A 19,088-nucleotide genomic window follows, 5' to 3' on the forward strand; every position below is an offset into this window, starting at 1 on the left:
CTTTTTCTAGATTGCCATGCTAACTGAATCCATCATGACAGACGTGGCAGGCTGGTGTTCTCTACCCGTAGAGGAGGTGAGATGAAGTACACTAGTAGTTGCTCATTGCACGGTGTTCAATGGGAGGTCCGATGTGCCCCCCCCCCCATATATATATAAGCATGCTAGAACTTAATGATGGGCCTATGTCCATGATTAACATGCCTTCAACTGCGCTGAATACTTACTTCAGAAGTCGTCTTCATATAAGGAGGCAGATATGCCTGTTTGTTGTACGACTTTAAATATATCCAACCAACCAACTTCTTGTACAATTCTATTCAATGAAGTCTGATTGCGTTAGCCTCCGCTAGTCCACACCCCAGTGTTCGCAGGTCTGGGGCAGGCAGTGTGGCACCCGGCGGGCATTCACTGGCTTGATCGGATTTCATTGAGCAGAACTGTACTTTGTTATGCTTAGATACAGGCGTCCTATGCCTGGTCAGTCTTGACTGGATGGCCTCCATGTGGCCAGCTTCAACTCCGTTTTCACTCACAAAGGTTTACCTCTTTTTGTCTTGTCCATGCCAGGTACGCGAGAAGAACATGTACCAAACTGGTGACAAGACGTTCTACCTGCAGAAACTGGAGAATGTCACCTTGCTGCGCTGCTGGAAGGAAGTCATTGACCGTGCTAACCTAGACAAACTCAAGGCAGATGCTGTACAGTTCAACAAGTAAGACTTACTATTGATACCAGGAATATTGCTTTGGGAGTAGTGGTGGTGGGGTACTCTTTCTTGCTACTTTTGGCAATGATAATCATTCAGTGTGATTTCAGCGTAATACCGAAACAAGAATTGCCTATGTTTGTAATGCCGAAACAAGAATTGTTACGCCTTCCAACGGCCGTAAGAGAGTTGGAAAGCACGCCACTGCCAGCCACTGGCTATGCAACTCTGTTGTTGTGTGTTGTGTTGTACGACGGGCACAGCACAAAGACGCCTATGTTTGTCTGTACTGCACATTTTTCACCAAAAAAAAACACTTTCATGTACTCTGCTAGCAGTGTCCACACAGAGGTTCAATCGAATCTCATGCAATGCCTCCTTCACCTAACATACATCTGAAGGTGAGTGCATGATGACAACTGCAAGGTAGTAGCTTTTATCTGTAACATTGAGATCTTTCGGTTCCTCCTTGATTGCTCCAGGGCCAATCGCTGGAAGAAACGAGGGGTCGCTGTGGTACCGACCAAGTACGGAGTTGGATTTGTCCCTGTGCCGGAGAGCAGTCAGGTAATACATGCCGTCAAGATACAATCATGCACATGAGTGTGTTGTGGTGTGGTGTGGTGATCTGGATTGGCGGCTATCCAGGTACTGCATGCCGTCAAGATACAATCATGCACATGAGTGTGTTTTGGTGTGGTGTGGTGATCTGGATTGGCGGCTATCCAGGTACTGCATGCAATCAAGATACAACCATGCACATGTATGTGTCGTTGTTGTGTGGTGATCTGGAGTGGCAGCTATCAATGTGTGCTGTGACGTGGTGTGGACGAGCAGCTATCCATGTATACCTGGGTCAGTTTGAATAGTGCATCATTTACTTCAAGCAGACATTCCGATGATGGATACTCAACTTGTTGCTAGTGCATCCGATCGACACTGATTCCTTCTCTTTCCCAAGTACCCGTGCGTGGACTTGTCCCAGTGCAGCAAGTTAGTGATCAGACATGTAACTGACAGTGCATCTTGGTGACATGAACTGGGGTTGTTGCAGGGCGCTGCATTCATTGTGGTGTACGTGGATGGTTCTGTACTACTAACTCATGGTGGTGTGGAGATGGGTCAAGGACTGCACACCAAGATGATACAGATCTGCAGTAGAGTGCTGGCTATTCCCACGTCCAAGATCTTCCTCAGTGAGACAAGCACTAATACTGTACCGAATACGACACCCACTGCAGCGTCGGCGTCCACGGACTTGAATGGCTATGCCGTCAAGGTAAGCAACTACCGGGCTACTAGCATGCTGACTAATTTGTGATGGTATGACTGTCTGATTAGGGAGTAATGCTACTTTGTGATGGCGATGTGGAGGTAGGTAATGACTCTTTAAGAGGAGATACGGTGCTCAGTGACTGTAGTGTCTGGCAGTAGTCTTTGTGATCCACTCTCACAACAATAACACACAGAAATCTCTGCTGAAAGCGCGGTGGCTCGGCAATGGCGAAGTTGGAAAGCGTACCGTTACATTGTACATGGGCACGGGAACTACCTCTGAAGCTTAGCAACGGTGTCAGTTTGGCAGGTGTTGCTGTCCCCTGACAAGGAATTTCGATTTGTAAGGCTGTTGTCTGTATTGTCAAGTTGAATTTAAAGGCCCTGTATATCACTCTAGATCTGACACAGGACAATGTCGTAGGAGAGAGCTATTCAGCAATTCAGAATTACTGTGCTCCCTAACCCTGCAGGATGCAGCTGAGAAGATCCGTGACCGACTGGAGCCGTACAGGACCAAAAACCCTGACGGATCGTGGGATGATTGGGTAAGTGGCATCCCGCATGATGATGGGACAGAGATGCTGTTGCTCATGGTACAAGGGTACGACCATCAACATGTCGGGTTATGCAGTCATGCTGTTCTGTTTCGATGGAACACTTGCATTTGCTGCGGATTGTCATTGTTCAATAGTTTGAGGGTACGAAGAGGAATAGTCTGAAGAAAATTACTGTCATCATCAGGACTCATTGAGTCAAACCAGGGACCTTTGCTAAAGGCCAGCGATTGTCATCGTATTACCACATCACGTTCAATTTTGACTACTTGTATATTTTCATCTTTACTTGTCTGTGCAGGTACAAAGTGCCTTTCAGGACAAAGTTTCTCTCTCAGCCACAGGCATGTATGGGTAAGTGGAGACCATGCTACATATCCGGTCGAAATGAACTTGAAGAGAACCGGTGGCCGGCTTGCTTCATACAAAACAGTACGTTTGAAAGCAACCAATAACTGTGGCATGACATGGTTGCGTATCGGAGCGTCAGCTTCGATATAACAGTGTGTATTGCCTATGACGTCAGTCATTTCCTTCAACCCAGACCGGTCTTCAAAGTGCAAAAAATAAAATCCAGGCCCAACCCAGGATCGTCGCCTTTTTTATTTCCGCTCAACCCTAGATAGGTTTGCTTTTCAGCGTTTTGTTTGTCAGGTTTTACAGTAGTTACCGTTTACCGTAGTATTTACTATAGCGATGGAGGACAGTACTGCGCTCGTTTCTGCCGTTTCCTCGGCCGTGCAGGGTTTGTTGGGCCCGCTGGAGGATCGGCTCAGCGCCCTTGAGGCTTCATTGCAGAGTCGCCGAACTGGTCCAGCGGACAGTTCGGCACCGACTCCGGGCACTTCAGCCAGCATGTCTGGTGAAGCTGACCCTACAGACTCTTCGAGTGGGCAGGTCCCATCGAACGAGGTTGTGGACGAGCCGAAGCATGCTTCGGTGACTCCCGAGATTGCAGAATTCCTGGAGAAGGAATTTAGAGTTGGTCTGAAGACCAAGGACCGGAAGGAGATCCTGGACAGGTTTCCCCGGCCAAACACCGAGGTAGCTGTGACCCCGAAAATGGATTCGGAGCTGTTGGAGTTCCCTGGGCTGGCGTCCTCGTACAAAAAAGGCGTGGACACCAACTTGTTCTCAGTCCAGAGTAGCGTTTTGGACTGCCTGGGCCCGCTAACCGAACTGTGGATGGAGGCGCAGCGGGCCCTCGATGCTGATTCGGGTCTTGACCCGCAAGCTGTGCTGGAGCTGATACCAGTTGCACTGCGCCTTTTGGGCAACGCACACCATAAGCTGTCCTCGCAGCGCCGGCATGCTTTTCTGGAGCACCTGGATAAGGGTTTGACTGGCATGGCGGATGCCCCTTATTTGCAGGCTGGCACAGCTCTATTTGGGCCAGAGTTTTTGGCCCAAATGCAGGGCAAGGCTGACTCCCAGAAAGCTCTGGCTGATGTGTTGCGTCGCTACCGTGATGCCCGTGGCGGCACTAAGCCTCGCTCCCACTCAGCTAGTACCTCAGCCGCAACGGGTGGTGGTCAGTTTTTTCGGCGTTCCGGGACTGGCAAGTACGGCGGCAGCTCCCGGTATCAGCCCTACCGCAGCCCGTACACCAACACCCCCGCAGGCCGCAGTCCGTATCGCGGCGGCAGCTCTCACTCCTCTCCGATGTCCCGAGGCGGAGCCTCCAGCCAGTCCAGCTCCCACCGGAAGGGCAGTCGGTCCTAGAGACCTTCCTCCCGTCAGCTCTACGGGAAGTGGTGCCCGACGAGATCCTCCGCGCCGGGTCTTCATTGCCCTCCTGGCGGATGCCATTCGTGATATCGGCAGAGGAGATGGCCATCCCACACGGGGGTCGGCTTCGCCATTTTTACGAACGGTGGACGCTGCTGTCGTCCGATCCATGGGTCCTACAGTCAGTTCGTGGGGTCCACCTCGACCTCCTGAGTGTTCCAGTTCAGTCTACATGGCCTCATCCACGCCCATTGACAGCGGCGGAGACTGCGGCTGTGTCAGAGGAAGTCAGTTCCTTGGTGCAGAAGGAGGCGATTTACGCCCTCCCCAGCAACACTCCACCCGGTTGGGTCAGCTCCATCTTCGTGGTTCCGAAGGCTGGTGGGAAGCTGCGCCCGGTGGTCGACTTGCGGGCCCTGAACGGATATGTCCCGTATCATCATTTCAAGATGGAGGGCATCGGCACCCTCCGGGACTTGCTCCAGCCTGGGGACTTCCTCACCCGGCTGGATCTGAAGGATGCGTACCTCACAGTGGCGATGAGGGCCAGCGATCGTCGTTTCCTTCGTTTCAGCTGGCAGGGAGTTCTGTACGAGTTCCGGTCACTCCCATTCGGCCTGTCGTCAGCCCCCTGGACATTCACCAAACTCCTCCATCCGGTGGTGGCGACACTTCGCCAATTCGGAATCCGAGTGATCATCTATTTGGACGATCTGCTCATCCTGGCGCATTCGTTGCTGGCCGCTCGGGAAGCTACGGCGTCGGTTGTGCACCTGCTCTGCAGCCTCGGCTTTGTAATCAACTTCAGCAAGTCGTGCCTGGTCCCTTCTCAGGAGACCACGTTTCTGGGTTTCCTGGTGTGTTCGACGACCATGACAATCCAGATCTCACAGGATCGCCGGGACAAGCTTCTGCGGACCTGCCGCCAGCTACTTCAGGCGGATCGCACAACTGTCCGCGAGGTTGCCAGCGTGGTGGGCATGATGCAGTCAGCGTGGCCGGGAGTGTTGCCAGCACCTCTCCATCTCCGGGGCTTGCAAGACTTGAAGAATTCCGCTCGCCACGCAGCATTGGCATGGGAGTCTGCTCTGATTCTGGACTCTGCGTCCAAGGAGGATCTCCGCTGGTGGGTTCGTTTTCTGGACTCTTGGAACGGTCGTCCCGTGAAGGTCGAGTGTCCAGTGCTGACGATTGCCTCGGATGCCTCGTCCCAAGGGGGCGGCGGAGGTTGGGGCGCAGTCTGCGGGACGCAGACAACGGGTGGTCGTTGGTCTGCCGCGGAATCTCGGCTCCACATCAATGCTCTGGAGCTCCTGGCCGGGACATTTGCTGTCCAGTGCTTTGCCCGTCATGTCCAGAAGGGTCTTGTGTTGCTTCAGATGGACAATCAGTGTGCTGTCGCGTACGTGAACCGCATGGGCGGCACTCGGAGCCAGCGGTTGAATTCGCTAGCCGCGGAACTGTGGCACTGGTGCCTGGCCCGCCAAATCACCATTCGTGCCGAGTACATTCCCGGGGCCCTCAATGTCATAGCCGATTTCTGGTCTCGCAATCACAGTTCCTCAGAGTGGCATCTGCTTCCTCAGGCGTTTGCCTTGCTGAAGACCCGATATGGAGGTTGCCACGTGGATCTCTTTGCCACTCGGATCAACACGCAGCTACCGGACTTTGTTTCGTGGCATCCGGACCCACAGGCGGTGGCGACGGATGCGTTCTCTCAGCCGTGGCAGGAGATGGACGGGTATGCGTTTCCTCCCTTCTGCCTGATCGGCAAGGTCCTACGGCAGGTTCAGACTCAAGCTGTCCCTCGGTTGCTCCTGGTCACCCCATTGTGGCGCGGGGCCTCGTGGTTCCCAATGCTGCTCCAGATGGTGTCGGAGGCGCCGACGTTGCTACCACACGACAGGTCCCTGTTGACGGATCCTCTCGGCAATCCTCACCCATTGATGGCCAATGCCCGCCTCCGCTTGGTCGCGTGGCCCATCTCCGGCATTCCTACTCTATGTCAGGGTTTTCTGCAGCAGTGTCCGACCTCCTCGTTGCCTCCTGGCGGACCAACACCTCCCGTCACTATGACAGCGCTTGGGCACTGTGGAGTCGCTGGTGTGCGCAGCGGTCGATCGATCCGCTTCGCCCCGCACTGACTCGTGTTCTCGAGTTCTTGTCCGACCAGTTCCAGGACGGTCGCGCGTTCCGCACTATTTCTGGCTACCGGTCCGCTCTCTCTACTATGCTCCCTCCCGTCGACGGCACATCAGTTGGCTCTCACCCTACTGTGGTTCGGCTGCTCCGTGGTGCGTACAATCTCCGCCCGCCTGCGCCTCGCTACACCTTCACATGGGATGTTCAGCTGGTGTTGGATTTCTTGCGGTCATGGCCAGATGTGTCCGTTCTCAGTGACAAGCAGCTTACTCTGCGCCTTGCTATGCTCCTGGCGCTTTCTGGTGCATATCGTTGTGGCGAGCTTTGTCTGCTCTCAAGTGTCTTTTCCCAGCTCTCCGATGGCTCTGTCCGGCTCCCGCTCCTTGGTACTCGGAAGACCCAGCGTGTTGGTGAGCCTCTGCAGACGGTCCAGGTGTGCCCGTTCTCTGTTGCTGCCCTGTGTCCTGTTCAGCATCTGCTTGAGTATGGCCGTCGATCTGCCGTGTGGCGGCTAGATGGCTCTGGTCCTTTGCTGCTCTCGTTTCGTAAGCCGCATAAGCCTGTCTCTTCTCCCACCGTTGCCCGTTGGTTGAAGGAGGTGCTTGGTCTCGCTGGCATTGATACTGCTCAGTTCTCGGCTCATTCTTCCCGTGGCGCGGCCACATCTGCTGCTGCCCGTGCCGGTGTCTCTACTGCTGTTATCTTGGCAGCTGCTGATTGGAAGCGTGCTACTACATTTCGCCGCTTCTACTGCCGTGATGTCACCCCGCCGGCTGACTGCTTTAGTGCTGCGGTTCTGCGCTCTGCTACCGCTTAAGTGTGTCCTGCGGCTTTGCACCTGGCGCTGCCCATGCTGGCATGGCTTTTTCTTTCGTTGTGTGCGTCTCTGACCTCTGCATTGTGTGATCAGGTCTGTTGACTACATGCTTTGTTGACACGTCTTGTTCTTTATTTATACTTCGGCGTGCTTTCGGTGCGCCTTTCAGTTTCGCCTTCCTTCTCGTTGGACTTGGCCTATTTCCATACTTGGCATGGTTTCTTTTGCATCTCCCGTCCCTACCGGGTTTGCTATTATCCACTTTATGTCCTCGGTTTAGTGTTTGGGCTATGGCTTGCTATTTGCTTTCATATATCATGGCTCTGATAATATTGTCCCGCTTCACTCCGGTGTGGCGCATGGTCACCTTTGCTCCTCATTGGTGGTCTGGATTTATAGTGCTGGGGTTTGTTCAGCGCTTTTAACAATACACTGTTATATCGAAGCTGACGCTCCGATACGCAATTGCCCATTTCGCTAGCAATGGTACATTGCGACGGGAAGTGGGAGTTGTGTGAGGAGCGGAAGCGAGATATAACAGTGTCCCACCCGGCCCTTCCCTTTCTCTTGTCATAAATTAATGATCATAGGGTTTCGCTTCAATAACAGGCGACGATCCTGGGTTGGGCCTGGATTTTATTTTTTGCACTTTGAAGACCGGTCTGGGTTGAAGGAAATGACTGACGTCATAGGCAATACACACTGTTATATCTCGCTTCCGCTCCTCACACAACTCCCACTTCCCGTCGCAATGTACCATTGCTAGCGAAATGGGCAATTGTTACCAGCATGTTGCCCTTCCAGTGACCCCAGTTCTGTGCGTACCAACACTATGATCAACTGTGTTTGTTTCCCATTTTCTCTCATGGTTCATTCACACGCCATTGCTCATGCTACAGTCCTGGATTGTTGTGTTCTCTTACAGTGCGCCAACTCCTATGCTGGAAAGCGGTCGCATCGGCTTCCAGTACTTCACCTATGGGGCAGCATGCTCGCACGTAGAAATTGACACATTGACAGGTGACTGGCAGGTAAGGGTGTATTGACTACGGTAATCCTCTACTTTCCTGCAGGGGTGCCATTGGGTAGGTTGCAAGTTCCGGTTGCATGGGGGGGGGGGGGGTCAATCATTTGGGTAGACTGTATAGTTGCGGGTGACCAAAGTGATCGGAGGAGTTCCTTTGAGACTAATTTTCTCCATGGCACATTGCTGTCAGGAACATTCAATATGTACAGTATAGACTATACATTATGTATAGACTAGGTGCACAATGATGAAGTGCGTACAAAACGTGTAGGACGAAATGGATGTAGCAATGTGTGTAGATCTACACACCACCTACAGTTTAAACTACGGCAAACGTCTCCTGAAAACACTTACTAGTCGTCCGTCTAGAAAATGTGTATGGATAACATCACTAGAACATTGTGTGCATGCTCTGATCATGATTGCATGTTGAGGAATGAAGCGTCATGTTCATACAATCCAGCAGAACTATTTTAGTTACAGCTGAGCAAAATAACATGACTTTGAATCTTCTTCTTCATCCTGCTCTCTCCCCGTCTCCCTTTCTTTCATCACCTCGTTCTCTCCCCTATCTTTCTCCGTCTGTTGCTGTTGCTCGTGCTGTTATCACTGTCTAAGGTTTTGAAGACCGATATTGTGATGGATGTTGGAAATAGCTTGAACCCAGCAATCGACATTGGACAAGTAAGTCATGTTCTCGTTTCTTTCTCTGTGGTACATGTATTAAAGAATTTAAAGAATGTGTTTTTCAACTATGTTTGTCAGTAACTTCACTTTGCTATTGGGGCAAGTGAGGTAAGGTAGTGACAGGCTTGCTGTCCTCTTGTGTTTGCAACAGATCGAAGGTGCCTTTGTCCAAGGTATGGGCTATTTCACCATGGAGGAAACTCTTGTGTCACCAAGCGGATATGCGCTGAGTCGTGGGCCAGGCACGTACAAGATTCCTTGCTGTGGTGACATTCCCAAGGAATTCAATGTAGCCCTGCTGCGCAGTGCTCCCTGTGACAAGGGCATTTGCTCATCCAAGGTAAGAACACATGTGTCAACACAATACTGTACAGTACGGTATTAGTCTTACAAGTACTTAGATAGCTTTTGAGAGATAACTACGGTGGCTCCGTTATCATCCCAAGGTCTTTTCTTTTCATTGCACTCCCTCTGTGGTGTGTACGAGATTCTTCTTCTGCCGTCTTATCTACACAAGACTACAAACGAGCTTGACATCATTACAGTTGGTAATTGTCCAGTGCAATGCACGAGGGTTGACACATGCATCAAAGAATACCAGAGAAGTGGAAGCTAGGCACAGATACCTCATGTAATAGTGGGAGTGGGTCATGGTGATGCTGCTTTGCTCGACTATCCAAAAAATGACCCATCAACAAAGGGTTCAGCCACAAATGTACCAAGTACAACTGTAGATGCTGGATACACAACAGTATCAATTCCTTCTCTTGTAACTTCTACGGCTTCATGTATTTCTTCGGTGTGCCCGTTGCATGACTCTGTGACTGCAGTCTGTTGGCGAGCCGCCGTTGTTTCTTGCATCGTCTGTATTCTACGCTATCAAAGATGCCATCACTGCAGCAAGGTATGGCACAAGGGCTGATTATGGTTCTATTGATTAGCTTGCAGAAATTTCAGCAGCGAGTAGATTTGACGTAATGTAACCACTGTGCGTGCTCAAGTCTGTGCTATACTATTTTTGCCAGCTAAATGGCCACTTGAAGAGTGGTTTTATTGATCCCCAAAATTGTTTTGTCAGTCTCTACACTCGGTGACTAGAGTGAGAATATTATCCGTTGCGCCACCGATAGGAAGTGATGTGCCAGATTCCTTGTTTTCAACGACGTCGGTAGACGGAGGCTCTTTGAGGCTGCATCCCATTGAAAAGTGCCAAGTGTATACACAGATGAACCGTTGCTGGAGAGATCTACTGCAATGCGAGACTGGATCACTGCGTCTACTCTTGCACAGGTCTGATGCTGGTGTGACGGGTGTGTTCCGACTGGACAGCCCTGCCACCGTTGAACGTATACGCATGGCATGTGCTGATCACGTTGCACGTACACAGGTCAGTGATGATGCCACATTGTACATTGCACACACTGTAGGAGTGCTACACTGGTAGTGCAATTGCCAGAACTCATAGAACACGAGCATGCAGTTTGAGGTGAAGTAGAGAATTGGAAAAGAATTGTACACACCGGTATTTCTCCCACGCTTTTTTGTTGGCGGTCGCTGGAGTGGTCACTGCTGCTACTGCTACTGCTGTTATTGTCGTCATCATTGTTGTTGTTAGAAGTCTTTGGCTAGCGGCCAACAAGAGAATTGTTTGTTCGAACTTCTGCAGCTGCTGATGCTCCTGAGGTTAAATGTTACAAACCAATGTATGTAACGGCAGTCTGAGAGGACATTGTTGCCATGGCCATCACCATTGTTCATGCCGCGGTTGTTTCTATTTCCTTGCGAACGCAGGTGCCACCAGTTGACAAGCAAGCCACGCCCTGGGCAATCCAGCCCTAGTCCCACCCGTGGCCAGTGACAATGGTGGATTGAGAGGTGCTATAGACGGGTCCTGGTGCTTCACCCGCTGTGCATCTACAAATTAATATAGTCTGCTTTCTTCCCTGCTCGGCCACAGCTGACAGCATACACACATAATTATTGTTTTTTTTTCTTGACAGAAGTCTGCCACCAAGCTGCGCAATAGATGTTCTAGAGACAAAAAACGCTTGACTATCGGAAATATCGTGAAATCTGAGATGTCTCACGAAGCGCGCTTGGTGACAATATTCTGCTCTCGTTCCCATTACAAATTCTGTTCTGCTGTGCATGTAGGCATATAGCATACTATGTATTGTACTTTCAAGTACTGTACCGGGTACACATGGTACATGCACTATTATTTTTACTTCATCTTTATCTTCTTTACTTATAAAAGAGAGGCACCTGTGACGTGTGTCTGTGTGTGTGTGTGTGTGTGTCACGCTCCTTATAAAGAAGAGGCACCTGTGACGTGTGTTTTTGTGTCACGCTGAAGCGCTGCGGAGCAGCGCTGCCCTGAGCAAGCGCACGCGAAGCGTGCGAACAGTGTAGCACAGTGTAGCTAGCGGCCGCAGAAGCACTGAGCACGCGAAGCGTGCGAATCGTGTAGCTAGCGGAAGCAGCCACAGAAGCACTGAGCACGCGAAGCGTTCGAATCGTGTAGCCACCACCAAGTGCTGAGCACGCGAAGCGTGCGAACAGTGTAGGTACGGTGGTAGCGCTTATACTTACATAGCAGACACGATCAGTACGAGTAGCAGTAGCAGCCGCGCGCAGAACTGAGCACGCGAAGCGTGCGAATGTACCTAGCCTAGGCCATAGGTAGCACTAGCAGCCGCACAGCCACAAGCGCTGCGGACCACGTGAACCGTTCTCTGCAAATAGAAACATCTGCAACAAAAGGATACAAAAGATCTGCACTGACTGCACTCTGCATCTGATCTGCAGTGAAGAGCGCATCGCACTTTTGTTCGTAAGTTTATGAATTTTTTGAGCCGCTTCATCCGCCACCAGGTGATGGACAACCCTGACCAGCCTCCCGAAGGCGTAACAGACGTCCCTCCTTCTCCTTCCAACGATGAAGAACCTCACTTCAGCGGTCTGGCCACCACCACGTGCTGAGCACGTGTGCTGTTCATGTACTTGCTTCACCCGCATGCCACATTCGGCCAGGCAACGCTGGCGGGGGTGCTGCTAGTACAGTTTATATTTACAAATGCATTACTTGAGTATCCACTCATCGAGCCATTTTGAATGTTCATTGCGGATACATAAAGATATTTAAAATACAACAGAGAGCTCAAAACCTTTATATTCAAACCTTGCAAACACCGAAAGTCAGAAGTATGGGTGCTCGTGATGCGCGTGGCAAGATACGGAATTGGTGCTTTCTGTACGTTCACGAATCTGCGCACCGATGCATTCTTGTTCACAGCTATTTCCACGCACTAAACACGGGTGTGTGATTTCGCATTTTCTTATTTATCAAGATTTTCCAGTAGTGCCGTTCGGAGTTTAGACCAATGTCAGGCTAAGCGCATTACAATAACTGTAAAGAACCGGAAAGCAATAAAAAAAATACATGCAGGCGCAGGTAGATTAGAAATAATGGGGATCAATAATATAAAATAAATGAACATGGTAAACCAGCCTGGATTGCAGAACGCCCGGATGTTCATGAGAATTGGGCGGTGACATTTGAAACTAGTGCATGCCTATTGCTATCAGCTCAATAAAAAAGAACAAAAAATGGACTATGTGCATGGTGGAAAAGTCAACGTTAGCAGAATATACTGTATATGTACAGGTGGAGACTGGGGAGTTAAATACAGGTCTGGGTTGGTTATAAAAATGTATACAGAGTATGTATGGAGTATATATACAGAGTATGTACAGGGGTCTCTTGATGTAGGAACAGTCTACAGGGTTGCTGCTGCTGCTCGTGTGATGACCATCTTATCAGTGGTGATGGCCATAGGAGAGCACCAGGGGGAGGAAAATTCCGAACACCAGCAGTGCCAGCTGGCTGCGGTTCATCTTCTGCGAGTGCGACGAGGCACTGGAGGATGATCCCAACTCGGCGGATGCACTGGTGGTGCTGCTCACTGGTGCTTTACTGATTCCCGGTAGAACGTGCATTGTGGCAACGTAGAGAAACGTCCCCGCCGAAAACAGCATGCCAAGACCAGTAGCGTCCACATCTGCCAGCGCTTCCTTACTTTGCTGCAAAGTCAACAGAAGCAGACCCCGGATATATTTCAAGGTCTTCAAGGAACTTGAAATAAATGGCAGCAGAACCAGACGATGGGGCAGTCTAGCCTTGCATGTACTATTAATTTCGCAATCAGTGGCTCATGTGCACCACACCAAGGCATCAGCAGCTGACAGCACAACTCTGTATGTACCCGTGGCAAGTGACAGTGCCCAGTATCTATTGCAGGGCACACTTGTAATAAACCACATGTACACGATTGTACAGTGCTGGTCAAAAAAAACTGTCGAGCTGTGACTCTGGCTTTCACGTACTTGTAAGTATAAAGCAACCACCAGCCAGCACGGGCCAAAAGACCCGGCGTGTATTACCTATGCTGACAAGCATAGCACGCTAAGGACAAGGCTGAAACACAAAGAAAGACGTTCCCCAGCCATTCCGAGTGGTAACTTGCCACGTACCAGCATCAAAAGACTCAAAACCACTGTAAAACAAAAAGCAACGGAGAACATTCACCTACCCGACTGAGTCCCAGGTACGTGATCAGTGCGGCAATAGGAGCAGCCAGCGAGAATACCATCAGGCTGTGTCGTATTCTAACTTTATCAAATCCCTGAAGAATGCACACATAGCAGCCGATACGCACATCGCTTGTAGAATATAGTGAAGATTCTCAGGCACGAGGTCGGTATGATCTCTACAAGTACAGTAGACAGCACAATCCACTGAAGCATACTATGATACAAGACAGTGAGCCACTGTTGCTAGGATCTTCAGATCACTCACCTCGTGGAGCAAAAACGAAGTCAGGCCAAACGCTGCCGGCGCCTGGACCAAAGCAGAAAACGGATCATGATAAGTGCAAGAGTAGCAACAGAACTAGCTTTCAAGACAACCCACACAACACACATGAGCTAGTACATGTACCGTTCAGCACATACTGTGACATAGGCAGATGCAAACGCACACCGCGGCCTGCAGCACTTGAAATGAAAACTCGAGCTGTGAAGGACTTTTCAAGCACCAACCTTGTGCAGCATGATGGCGAGGAAGATCATGATTTCCACGTCAAGCCGGTTAGTTGCGGCTGCTCCCAGTGCGATTCCGTCAGCTGTCAGAAGAGACACACGCGTGGTTAACACCACACAATCAGTTGGGTGACAACAGGAGATGAAGGACATAGCCGGGGACCTGAAAATATCAAAACCTACAATGTGATGGCTGAACAAACAAGAATGCCCTCGCCTGGCTCGGCCCAGGCATACAAATGCAGATCAGTTTCCCAAAAATACTAGTACTCTGGCACCACAGCCGGAGATACACAGCTTGGATATGGTGTCAGAACAAAACAACAACAAAAATTAGCCGATTAAGCTTGGGAGTTCACATCTTTGAGCCTCTGACTGTGCCATTTGTGCACATACAAACCCATCAGGTATTCTTCCCTGCCTTGTTATGGTTGTGTGAGCAATGATGCCTTCTACAAAGCACTTGTGGTGCCAAGAAGAGAAAGACAAGAGTACAGCTAAAACTTCTCTTACCAGCAGCATGGACAACAAGTCCGATCAACGTTGTATTCGGTTTGTGCCGAGTTGCCTGAGCATCGCCATCTGAAAGCAACAACAATTCAATGCAGGAGGTCACCATGGGAGGTATCTCTAGGAATTGATACACACATAGAAATGTATTACTGTACCTACTTCAAGTAGAAGCATACACAGCCAGACAGGTATGGATGCTAGTCGACTCACCTGTCGGCGAAGTTGGCCCACCGTGCGAATGTCCACCGCTGCACTGGTCGATGAGCAGCATACAGACAAAGCCGAGCACCAGCATTGGACCGATGTAGGCATGCGCAGACTCGACTGGACTATGCTCATGTGTGTGGGCAACCCCTGCAGCCGCTGTGCACACGAGAGAAAGCAAACACCAACAAGAGCACAATATGGCAAGATGAGAGGATGACAGCGGTATTGCAGGGTACACTACATGTGCATGGCAATATTCGAATGGTATGCAAGGAACTAAACACTGTGCGCAACGTCCACTGGACTTGGAGGTGAGCAATTGACACACTGCACACACACACTGCACACACACACACTGCACACACACACACACACACACACCTTTGACCTTTGACGCCCATCGCCGGAGGCGATGATAGCAATGCTACGGCAGAAGCCATAGCAACTTGTGCTGGGATTACACCATTCAACAGCTTGCAAGGCTGAAGAATTGACCGTCACTATTCAGCCTGGTCTACACCATACAGCTATTTGGAGTGACATTTTCTGGCCAGTGAATCCCTATTTTTGGTCTTTTTCATTTTTTTTTTTTTTTTTTTTTTCCCCCGCACACACATCACACCACATACTCCGGCATGCACTGGCTGTTGGTAACCACCCAGGAGAATGAAAGAAAAGTCAGGAAGAGTCTGAGAAAGAGAAGAAAGACGTGTGTGACCATAATCGTCGGGAGTCGAACCCGCAATCTATCGATTGGAAATCGCTGCACATACCACTGCACCATATGGGACACACACACACACACACACACACACACACACACACACACACACACACAGACAGACAGACAAACAGACACATACACAATACTCTCCAGTGTGGATCGCCAGTGCCCCTAAGACAAATTTCAACGCCGCAATGGACAGTTACAGCTCGCAATAAGATCAATACTGGTTCTGATCCCACACAGATCCACTGACTTACTTTGTGAGCTGAGGACATTGGCCATTATACTGTCGCCAACTTTTCCCTTGCTACCATCAACGGCACCAACAGCGTCACCAGCAGCCACTGCCACTGCCTGATCCTGCAGAGAGCTTAGCGACCGCTTCGCAATCTGCTCGGCCCCAGCCAGCAGCGACGAGGAGGTTACTGGCTCATGTGTGTGCTTGTGTGAGAGAGCTGAGTTCAAAAGCACATGCAGAGGAAGTATCAGATACTTTGCCAATGGGTAAGGTCATTTCAGACGGCAATTACTGAGCTTGCATACCTACAAGTTTTCAGCACAGCAAGATAGTGACTGCAACCATGACTTAAGTAATCAGTTAGAGCATACATGTATAGTACACCAAGCAGTAAACAACATCAGTATTTGAATTTGTATTGTATTTGTATTTATGGATTCTCCACAGGCCTTAGCCTAAAATAAATCGAGGGAGTCAGTGAGCCACAGCAAAGCAAAAAAAACAAGTGCAGTTGTGCCAAGCAGGCAGGCACTTCATAGAAGCAGCAGTAGCAGCCTACCTGAATCGTATAAGGTATGGATACCCTCTGGTATGATGACAGCGAGAGCAGTGCCGACAAGTAGGCCAGCACCGGTTGTGGTCATTGCCCTCATGTTTGCCTGCAACACACAGCCAAAAACCAGCGTTACCAAGAGTACATATTTAACCCCCAAGAGTGTGCAACTCCAGCTATGGGGTCTGCGGTGGCAGAACTTCACATCACGTGACGAACCCGTACACAATATTTGCACCCAGTGCATGATAGATACTAGCAAGAGTACATAACCCCCAGAGTGTGCAACGCCTGATCCAGCTCTGCATAGGGTCTGGGTCGAGCGTAGTCAGATCTTCTGATGTCATGAGTACAATCCACACCAGCGCAAGGCCAGTCTCGAGGCAGGGCACCGTTGTTTTTGGTCCGAGACTACCCGCCACTCCCCGGGTTCCCCTCAGATGTGTGCGGTTTTATGACACAAAGATCCGATTACGCTCGACCCAGACCCTATGCAGAGCTGGATCAGGCGTTGCACACTCTGGGGGTTATGTACTCTTGGTTGTACTGGTACACAACCCTGCTTGGGGTACACGACGGCTATTGGTTAACTTGGGACTATTTACTAGCATAACCTATTGAACTGTGTGATGTGATGTGAAACTCCGTCACAACACTGGACAGAGAAAGTGCAAGCGACTTTGCAATCATGCGGGCTATGTACTTCTGGGAGTGCGTAGTGAGGAAACTGCGTTCTGCCACACACGTGAGCAGGAACTATCACAAGACAGCTGATAGGGACTCTCAGCTCAGCAGCTGATGAGCGGATCTGACGGGCCTAATCACACAATTTGTGTTGGAGGCACGTTTCTATACTACGTCTGAGGTCGGCAGCACTGTGAATATGTAGATAGGAAACAGATAGGCTATGGACTGACCTCGTTCGACAACTATGATCTGGTGATTATGCATTCCACACACTCCAGCTACTAGCTAGTGGTCACTGCAAGCACGCACACTCCCAGTCACACCACGAACCTAGACGCGCGCATCATGAATCGATCAGCTGCCTGATTTTTCTACGGCATTTGACTATCTGTGAACTGACTAAGGCGTACTTCAGGCCACACTGGCTTTATCTCTTCATTGTTCCTGACTTCACACAACACCAGGGAGAAGTTCTAGGTGGTGCTGTTGTTGATATGTGTTCTGTATACTAGTAGGTCATTGGATGATGAACGACTGACTGGTTACTACGAGAATATATTATAGCATGCACTCAAATACAAATTCGACTATCCAACCTACTATCCAACGTGCTCTCAATCACACTGTCACAATACTAATTATTAATAAATGCCATGGACAGTGCATTGGCCGCAGCGGTTACTCATGATTAAATATGGCAAAAGAATAGAAATATCATTTCAATAACGAAATACAGGAAAATAATAATTGACAACCAGATCAGTGCGCCAGCACTCAAACTCTAGCATTGACAATGTTACCTCAGAAAGAGTCATCGCCAGCGGCATCAGACCAGCCAGGAACGATCCAATGAACATGGTCGCTGACAACAGCAGCAGTCTTATTATTGTCTCCATTTTGCGTTGACAATTCAAGTCAACTTTCGACAAATTCTACGAAAATCATGTGTTGAATAACGGGGGAAGCGCTACGGCGTGTTGATCAAGCACAAGAGACCTCTGCTTAGGAATGAGGAATGGTAGATATGAACACTACAAGTGATCGTAGATCACTGAGAGTCTATGCTTGCACGACGAGCACCAGTAACCAGATGATCTACATCAAGCTGAGATTTCCCTTCATTTTACAGTCATCATGGTCATTGTCTTTTCTGGTCTTGAGTTGAATTATGACTTGTTGAATGTTGTTGACTGCCTTTTTGACTTGACTGTCTTCGTTTGTTATCATGACCATGCATGATGCACGCTGTGGTGAAGTCATGTACGCGTAGGGCCTAGGGCGCCGGCTCCGGCGCGCCGGGCGCGGCGCGGAGGCCCGGGCCGGGGCCCGGGAGTCCCTGGGCCCTGGCCTGTGCCAGGTCAACCGCGAATCTCGTACAGCTGGTAGCAAGAGTATTACCCCACCACTCGAAACACTGTGTATTGTACTCTTGAGCAGGGAGTGGTGCTTTCTTGCAGGTTTGCCGAGTGGACGGTTAGATGGACTTCTCGTGTGCTCTGGATGGCAGTCGTGAGTCAGTCAACGGTCGGCAGGAAAACCGCGAGCTCCCATGTAGGGAGCAACACACTCTTCCCTACTGTCGCCGAAGTCGCACCAACCTCTTCTTCACATTGTTGTCCCCAGCGCGGGCTTGCGAATTAGATGGTTTACCGTTTAGAGGCAACAACATTGTGAATGGCCAACGGTCCTCAGCGCTTGTTCAGCACCTCCATGGCATGAGCGACACTGACTCACGCTGCTATCTGGTGTTCACAAGGTGTTTGTCGCGCTGGAAACGGAGCGTCTCTGTAAGTTTGTATCCCTGGTGATGTTTGTGCCTGGAGAGCACTATACAAGTGGTGCTCTTCAGGCACTATCTTCCTCAGCCTACTCAAGCTCAACCGATGAGGGGTGAATTCCCCGAAACACTGTGTATTGAGCAGGGAGTGGTGCTTTCTTGCAGGTTTGCCGAGTGGACGGTTCGATGGACTTCTCGTGTGCTCTGGTTGGCAGTCGTGAGTCAGTCAAGTGAGAATTCAAGTCGGCAGGAAAACCGCGAGCTCCCATGTAGGGAGCAACACACACACACACACACACACACACACACACACACACACACACACACACACACACACACACAC

The 19,088-nt window shown here is 50.1% G+C and overlaps 2 protein-coding genes across 2 annotated transcripts in view; one reads left to right on the plus strand and one right to left on the minus strand.

Annotated features, from left to right (window-relative positions):
• The window catches only part of LOC135815189 (xanthine dehydrogenase/oxidase-like), a 33,681-nt gene extending 22,474 nt beyond the window's left edge, over positions 1–11,207 (plus strand). The window contains exons 28-39 of the mRNA XM_065328448.1: positions 11–76; positions 571–716; positions 1,193–1,277; positions 1,765–1,989; positions 2,459–2,533; positions 2,844–2,896; positions 8,155–8,260; positions 8,875–8,940; positions 9,095–9,283; positions 9,774–9,847; positions 10,234–10,330; positions 10,735–11,207. Of these exons, the coding sequence (XP_065184520.1) occupies positions 11–76; positions 571–716; positions 1,193–1,277; positions 1,765–1,989; positions 2,459–2,533; positions 2,844–2,896; positions 8,155–8,260; positions 8,875–8,940; positions 9,095–9,283; positions 9,774–9,847; positions 10,234–10,330; positions 10,735–10,782 (1,230 nt within the window). The 3' untranslated portion in view covers positions 10,783–11,207. The remainder of the gene's footprint in view (positions 1–10; positions 77–570; positions 717–1,192; positions 1,278–1,764; positions 1,990–2,458; positions 2,534–2,843; positions 2,897–8,154; positions 8,261–8,874; positions 8,941–9,094; positions 9,284–9,773; positions 9,848–10,233; positions 10,331–10,734) is intronic.
• Positions 11,208–12,264: 1,057 nt separating this feature from the next.
• LOC135815190 (zinc transporter ZIP9-like) lies at positions 12,265–18,116 on the minus strand. Its single transcript, XM_065328450.1, has 9 exons — positions 17,769–18,116; positions 16,288–16,387; positions 15,748–15,945; positions 14,767–14,919; positions 14,557–14,625; positions 14,044–14,126; positions 13,802–13,843; positions 13,536–13,628; positions 12,265–13,026 (listed from the first exon to the last, which is right to left on the minus strand). The coding sequence occupies exons 1-9, from the start codon at positions 17,862–17,864 to the stop codon at positions 12,763–12,765; spliced, it is 1,098 nt and encodes a 365-aa protein (XP_065184522.1). The 5' UTR covers positions 17,865–18,116; the 3' UTR covers positions 12,265–12,762.
• Between the last annotated feature and the right edge of the window lie 972 nt (positions 18,117–19,088).

Source organism: Sycon ciliatum, chromosome 4 (genome assembly GCF_964019385.1).
Source record: "Sycon ciliatum chromosome 4, ocSycCili1.1, whole genome shotgun sequence".
NCBI lineage: Eukaryota > Metazoa > Porifera > Calcarea > Leucosolenida > Sycettidae > Sycon > Sycon ciliatum.